Here is a 7,061-nt window from a genome sequence, read left to right as displayed (position 1 = left end):
GTTAGTAAATGACAGTCCTTCCAAAAGCAATTGTTTCAGAACAACAGGGTAACTTCAGATGCTTTATAGACTGTTATTGTACTGACTGCTTTACAGATTCTCAGTTTTCATTGGTTAGTTTTTGGAAGAAAAAAAAGAAAAAAAAAACTTTCCAAAATTTTCAAAGTCATAACTAACGCAGAAATGAGGGTTTACTGCACATCCTCCTTTGATCCCCAGTATAAACTGGTTAAGTCACAGTCTATGCTTTGAAAAATCTCTCTGTCTTCTGTGCAATTATGTCGCAAACTCAGACTTTATATTTAGCTATGTATGTAGGCGCTATTACATGTTTTTATTATACGGAGTGAAAAATCAAAGTAGTTGCTGATTTTAAATGATAAATTTTTATTCTGAATATACTGTTTTTGCACAAGAATTAACACAACAGTTCTAGGATTATAAACTTTTTATAACATTATTGTACAAATTTTTACAAAAATTTATTTTTTCAGGCTTGTCAAGTTCCACAAAAGTGTCAAGAGAACACAATAAAAGGGAGAAAGACTTGTTTTGCCTTGTAAGAGCAAGCAAGCCTTTTTTGCAGAAACGCACACTGAGCATTTCAATAAAAATATCCCAGAAAGCATGATCCAGACATTCCATACAACACAAGAAGAGAAGACAGCTTTGTCAGATCACAATCGCATTTTCATGGCATCTGAACAACAGTACTCTTTTAGCTTCAGTGAAATTATTTCTTCAAGATGGTATTTTTCTTTTAAACCATAAACAGTACAGATGCAAGTAGCTAGGAAGGTTAGGCTAACTTTTCAAAACTCTTGAATTGTTTTCAGACACTTTGTTTTAATCTTTTTACAGTAGTGTACAATGATTATTAACAATATTAACATTGTGGTATGGAAGAAAAAAAAATCTGGCCTTTTTAAAAGGCTTAGATGTCTGATGAAGCTAGGGTAAAATTTCACCTAAAGAGTGATTAAGATTTCACCTTCAGTCGACATTCTAAAAACCATCAGAGAGCACTGCAGTGCTTTGTAGGCATTAATATACCTCTTATAACCAGTGTACTAGCGTCTGAATTTTTAGGACCAGTGAGACTGAGGTTGTATTTTGAAATTAAGAGATACTAAGCACACTTTCTGAGCTTACATGTTGATGGGAAAAAAAGTTCTTAATGTCTCTTCAGTGCTACCAAAAAACTCTCAACTGCAGCAAGTAACACTTGGGTTGCAAAGGTCACTTAAAAGGGATACTGCCTATTTGAACCCAGTAAGGCCAGTTTTTAAGTTAGTAAAAGGAATATTATAGGAAAAATTACAAATGGCAGCAACACTTGTTTTTTTTTTTGTATTTTGTTTTTTTTTTTTTTTTGTCAAGCAGTAAAGCCTCAAGCATTAGAAACATGAAAAATATCATACTAAAGTCTTAATGATACAGGACCTAAAAATCTTGTCAATCAAACCTGCTATGTCATGTTAAAAACCTGATACAAATATGGACCACGGTTAGTGTCTTGGCAGTAATGCTGGTTGTTTAAACAAACAAAAGGGAAAGAAAAGAAGAAGCCTTTCATGTTAAGTCTTCGGATCACACTTGTACAGTACCACACTGTGAGAACTTTAATGGTGGTTATTTATCAGACGTACAGTAGGCCACATGACTTCTGTGCAAATGAAAACAGCAGTTTATCTCTGTCCCTTAGTGCTATTTAAATGATCTGAGCAAATACCAACATAGTTTATTATGTGACTTCAAAAAAACTTTTTACAGCATATTGTAGTTTGAAAATGTTTCAATTTCAAGCCTAAGATCAAGTTTCTTTTCTTACAAAGAGAAGTTGACTACTACACATTATGTAAGAGTAAGGATATTCTTCTGCATAAGAATTAGTTTTTCATGGAAGATATTTCTAACAGACTGTTCTTCACACTTTGAGATAGCTAACATTCACATTGCATTTGCTTTCTGGTGTTCTGGTGCTTTGTATGTCATAGATAAGTCGATTCCATACAACCAAAATCCTGAGTTTTCTATCAGACAGGTTTAATGGCTAAAAGGCTAGGTCTATATAAAGAAATGATTCTTCAAGTCCTAGAGAGGGGCAGAGGAGAGGAACAAAGAGTATTTCCCTCTCTGGATAGCCCCAAAAGGATAATGTGTCTGCATTGCATGGACTTCTCCCTCCTTTTTATATGCAAGCTCTCTAAGGGAAGTGGAATGAGATCAAAAACCCCACTTGGTTTCTGTGGCATTACAGTTTGTACTATCTTTCTTCCTTCCTACAGACCCTCATCAAATGTTTATTAACTAACTCAGAATAAGAGTCGCTCGTATAACCAAATTATTCTAACATCTCAGTAATGTAACTTTTCCATGAAGGGTTTCTTTTCGGTAGCTAAGTGAAAAATGTATAGCACTTCTTATACTGGCAATCATTCAAGAAATTAAAAGAGCAAGATGCATAGTAATGTGTATTTTAGCTAATCGTAAAGTAAAAGCAAATGAGCTTATTAAGAATTGGCTTAATCCTACAAACCTTGTTCCTTCATATGATTTCATTAGACCATGTTACGGAAAATATGCAGAATAGAGTTTAAGGTTTAGAAAAACTCAAGCAATTATTATTATTGTTTTTTTTGTTGTTGCTGTTTTGTTTTTAATAAGAAGTGCAGTAATATAACTGGAAGAAGGGTTGCAAGATTACCTTTACTCATAGCATTAACATTAGCTCACCTTTCCTGAGGAGGACCTGAAGTCATGCAACAGAGTTGACTGTAATTTAGACCCCATGACTGTACAAGAGGTATTTTTTAAAAGCTAAAATTTATTACTGAACAGAAGGTCAGTTTTTACTGTTTTCACTCATTGTACTTCCAAAGATGAGAAAATACATTGCTGGAGCCAAGGTTCATGAGGAAAACAACAAACCAGCCGTGGGTACAATTAGACATCTGATCTTTTAAGCCATGCCATGGCTTTGAGTAACTTCTTCATGTTTCATAGGGTAGTAATGCATGCCCAATTGTTTCTTTAAGCTTTTGACATGATCAAAATTATATCAATCAATTGCCAGCAAACACATACCAATGCTTTGAATTTTCTTAAGTTTTTACAGAGCTAGTATATTGTGCCATGTTAATATTTGCATATTGCAGTTTTTAGCAGAATTATACAATATCAGCAGAGTTGCACATTCATTGGTTTAGCTGTCTTGCAATACTGTTTAGTTCTGAAAACTAGAAAAAAGCACAAACCATATTTTGCATCAACACTATGATACACTGTAATATTGCAATTTACTGCACCAATCTGTATCACAAATGAGGTTGTATAAAAACAACTTCTAAAATTATTATTCACAATCAAGTATCAATGTGCATACATACAGATTCAAGGCTCCCCATTTGTTTAGATTTTTCCCAATCTCAGAAACCAGGTAATTTTGCTGTTAATTTTGTTATTTTCAATAACAAATAGCAACAGTATAATTTTGATAGTCTGGATGAATTTTAAAGCAAACAAAGGAGGAACCTGATATGAACCTTAGTGAACATATACTTTCAAAAATAAATATGCAAATTCTGATTTTTTTTTTATATACTTAAAATATCTGTACACAGGTTTTAATGTGAGATCACTATTATGTAAAAAAATCCAACTCAACCTTTTCATTATGATAGCTAAATTTACCCTATTTTCTCAGCTTTTCATTGCACAGTATATTCAGAGCTCTATTTCATAATATAATTTAATATGAATTGATTGCAACACATTGCAATGTTCAGTTTCTCACACAATAAAAGAACCACTCAGTTACCTTTGCAATGGACTACACTCTACCATCAAAGAAAACTAACTTAAAAATGCAGAATCATCATCATCATGCAAAATACCCTTGGAAACCAACATTCAAATATCACATGTACTTTTTTTTTTGTTAGTATTCACAAGTCTTTTTTTCAATCTTTGAAGGACTTGACTACCTTATATGTATATCTGTCATTGTGAAAAGGAGTTGAATAGTAAATAGAAATTATTATTCTTCTGATAAAAGATGACACCAAGATTAAAAGAATTGTTTTTAAATTACACTCTCAAGCATCTTTATATTTTTAAAAATAGTAATTTCCTCCTTTTTCCATTCTTTTCTCTAAACTAACAAATTATGAGCCCACCTAAATATTGCCAGCTACCTGTTCTGATTAAGTTAGGAAGAATAAACTACTCAAAAGCATTTCAATCATACTGAGCTTCTGATGAAGACTAGCCAACATTTTCATTTCACTCAAACAGTTTGGATGAACTTGATGTTCAAAGCAGCCATCGTGGTGCTAGCAATGTATACAGGGGAGTATACTCTCTTTTTTTTCTTTTTTTCTTTCATAAATAAATGTTCATGTAAAAGAATATAAATCTTCAAGAAATCCAAAGCTTAAAATAAATGAAAATCATATACATAAGCTATGGTCAGGGGAGCCCTTTTACATGAAGTCATCAAGATTACAACAACAAATGAATGAAAAAAATCTTAGATTCCCCAATGAAGCATGTATGGAATTCTGTTCGGGTGGCAGAGATGATGCAGCATTCGCATACGTTGAAGGATTGACACTCCAATATGCAGCCACTTTGAGTGCCTTTATGAATCTCACAACGCGTGATAACCAGACATGAATGTTGCTGTTCTGCTTCTGTCTGAATAGCTGACCCTTTTTAAAATGGAACTGAGGCTATCATTTGGCCGGATCTTGATTAAGTTATGCAGGTTTTATTTTAGCAAGGTCATAACTGGTAGTGTCTGCTGCCAGATAAGAGCCAAAGCAGGACCAACTGAATTCCTACCATAGACCACAGTGATGGACTCAGACCAGAGGCACCACCACAGTCAGCCGAATCTTCCTGTTGACAAGGAAAAAAATAAATGAATAACATTAGTTACACCTAAATTTCCAGAGGAGTAATCTAAACTTTACTCTTCAGCATTCTGAACTATCCTTGAGACATAATTTTTGATCTTAAGTACATTATTATGTCTAAAAATCCCTAAACGAATAACAAAATAATTCTAGAAATTTTGTCTGATTTTTGATGCAAAGAATGGCATTACCACATTAACCTTAGACATGGGAAAATTCATCACTTACAAGGCTTGCTGCAGTCATTTATAAATTAGATAGGATGCTTACATAAACAAATAAGAAATGCTATGGAATATGGGAGCCCCAGAAATCCATATCTGTATCCATAAAATTACATCAATTCGCAGAATTGGAGCATTGCTTTACAAAAGATGAGAGAAACCCATAACTTTTCAAGATAAGAAAACAAATATCAGACTGGTCATGCCCATTACCTCAACATGATTACATATTAAAAAAATATGCTCTGCAGGTGAATATATGATCAAAAGGAAGGAAAATCCTTTCTTTGTCCGAGTTCTGAAATACATTTTCTATTGTTTGTTTTGTAACTTCTGTGCAGTCTGTAAACAAGACAGGCTCCAATTTTAGAACTCGCTCCAAGCTTTACTGATTTGATATGCATCAGTGGACTTAACTACTCCTTATGCCATAGAGCAATCACAGGTCTTCCCTTCTTCTTCTTCTTAACCACTAACTTCTGTTATTCAGTCTCACCTTGTCTGTCATGCTCAGTATCTTTCACATCAAGATTTAATGTGCTATTCTGGTTGAAATACATTTCATACTTGTTCTGGATTCTGTAACATACAAGAAGGTGTAAACCTTCTCGCTTCTCAAGAGATACATAGAAGAAATCAATGTTCAGCTATCTAAAACTGCAGGGAAATATTTCAGCCATTCCTTGCACTACTTTGTTCACCAAGTTCCGGATTGATAGGTAGCTATAAAGGCTGAAAATATTTATTCTTCCACTTGTTTTCATGGCATTCTACTCCAGTAGCTTGAAAAGACACTTCCCCTTTATATTCAACCCAAAGAATTCACAGTCTTCAAAGACAAGATAACAGTATAAGCAGGAAGGGAGATAGTTCCTCTCAGGAACTGGGTAAGATTCTTCAACAGGAACAACATGTCCAGGAAGGACAGACTGCACCTTATTTGTAATGCAGTCCAGCTGCTGGCACAAAAATTAAAAAGGTTGCAAGAAGAACATCTTTTAAACAGAAAGATGAGGAAGTCTAATGAGTATGGAACAAGACTGACATGCCTCTGAGACAGATTTAACTAATAATTAATATGCCTCAGAAAAGCCAATGGGGAAATAAATAGTCAAAATAAATACAGAAGGCTCATTAAAACACTTTCTGTTTACCAGCACAGCCTCGAGCAAAACTTTTAAATGTTACTACAGCATTGCAAGAAGCATAAAATTAAGGTGGAATCATGAAGACAAGGTATCAATTAACTGCTCCAAGATAATAATAATTAGTTAGACGTGGTGGAAGGAGAATAACCAGTACTAGAGAGCATCACTGGCTACCAACTTGGTCAGAAGGGCAATATGGGACATTCAATCACAGTGATGTTATGTTAAGGATAATAGAAACTGTGATGAGGCAAAAATATTAAGGGAAAAGAAAGTGTGATGAAATCTTTGTGGGTACAACATTTCAGCGTCTAATAATAGAAACTTAATACTAGTATTGCATTGCTGACCACCTGATGACTGTAACAAAATCAATCGTGGAATAGTGAGAGGCAATACAGAGATTGGATCAATGCACTATTAAGAAAAAAAATCACATTTTTAGATATGATAAATGATGGTTTCTTGGATGAGTCTTTCAGTCAGTTGTACATGGGACCGCTTTCAAATTCTTTGTAGTGTGCTGCTCTCTACAACTATAGTATAGGTCTAGTAGCAGTGTAGACCACAGCGCAGATGGACTTAGCATTATTGTGTGAAACATCAGGCCAAAAAAATCCAACACAAAGGATTCAAGGAAGGGAACTCTGTGAAAACTACAAATCATGGTTTAAAAAGTCATAAAAAAGACAACAAACCCACTTTCAGATAAGAAAGAAAGAAAAGGGAAGGGAAGGGAAGGGAAGGGAAGGGAAGGGAAGGGAAGGGAA

The 7,061-nt window shown here is 34.2% G+C and overlaps 1 protein-coding gene across 3 annotated transcripts in view; it reads right to left on the bottom strand.

The window, feature by feature from the left end:
• Positions 1–367: 367 nt before the first annotated feature.
• CACNA2D1 (calcium voltage-gated channel auxiliary subunit alpha2delta 1) overlaps positions 368–7,061 on the bottom strand; it is a 356,843-nt gene continuing 350,149 nt past the window's right edge. For all 3 annotated transcript variants that reach the window (XM_042872959.1, XM_042872960.1, XM_042872961.1), the window contains one exon: positions 368–4,902. In XM_042872959.1, the coding sequence (XP_042728893.1) occupies positions 4,786–4,902 (117 nt within the window). In that variant the 3' untranslated portion in view covers positions 368–4,785. The remainder of the gene's footprint in view (positions 4,903–7,061) is intronic.

Source organism: Lagopus leucura, unplaced genomic scaffold (genome assembly GCF_019238085.1).
Source record: "Lagopus leucura isolate 7727_CA_CO unplaced genomic scaffold, USGS_WTPT01 Super-Scaffold_100008, whole genome shotgun sequence".
Classification (NCBI taxonomy): domain Eukaryota; kingdom Metazoa; phylum Chordata; class Aves; order Galliformes; family Phasianidae; genus Lagopus; species Lagopus leucura.
The sequence above is the reverse complement of the archived record's forward strand: the minus strand, read 5'-3'. Positions and strand labels throughout refer to the sequence as shown.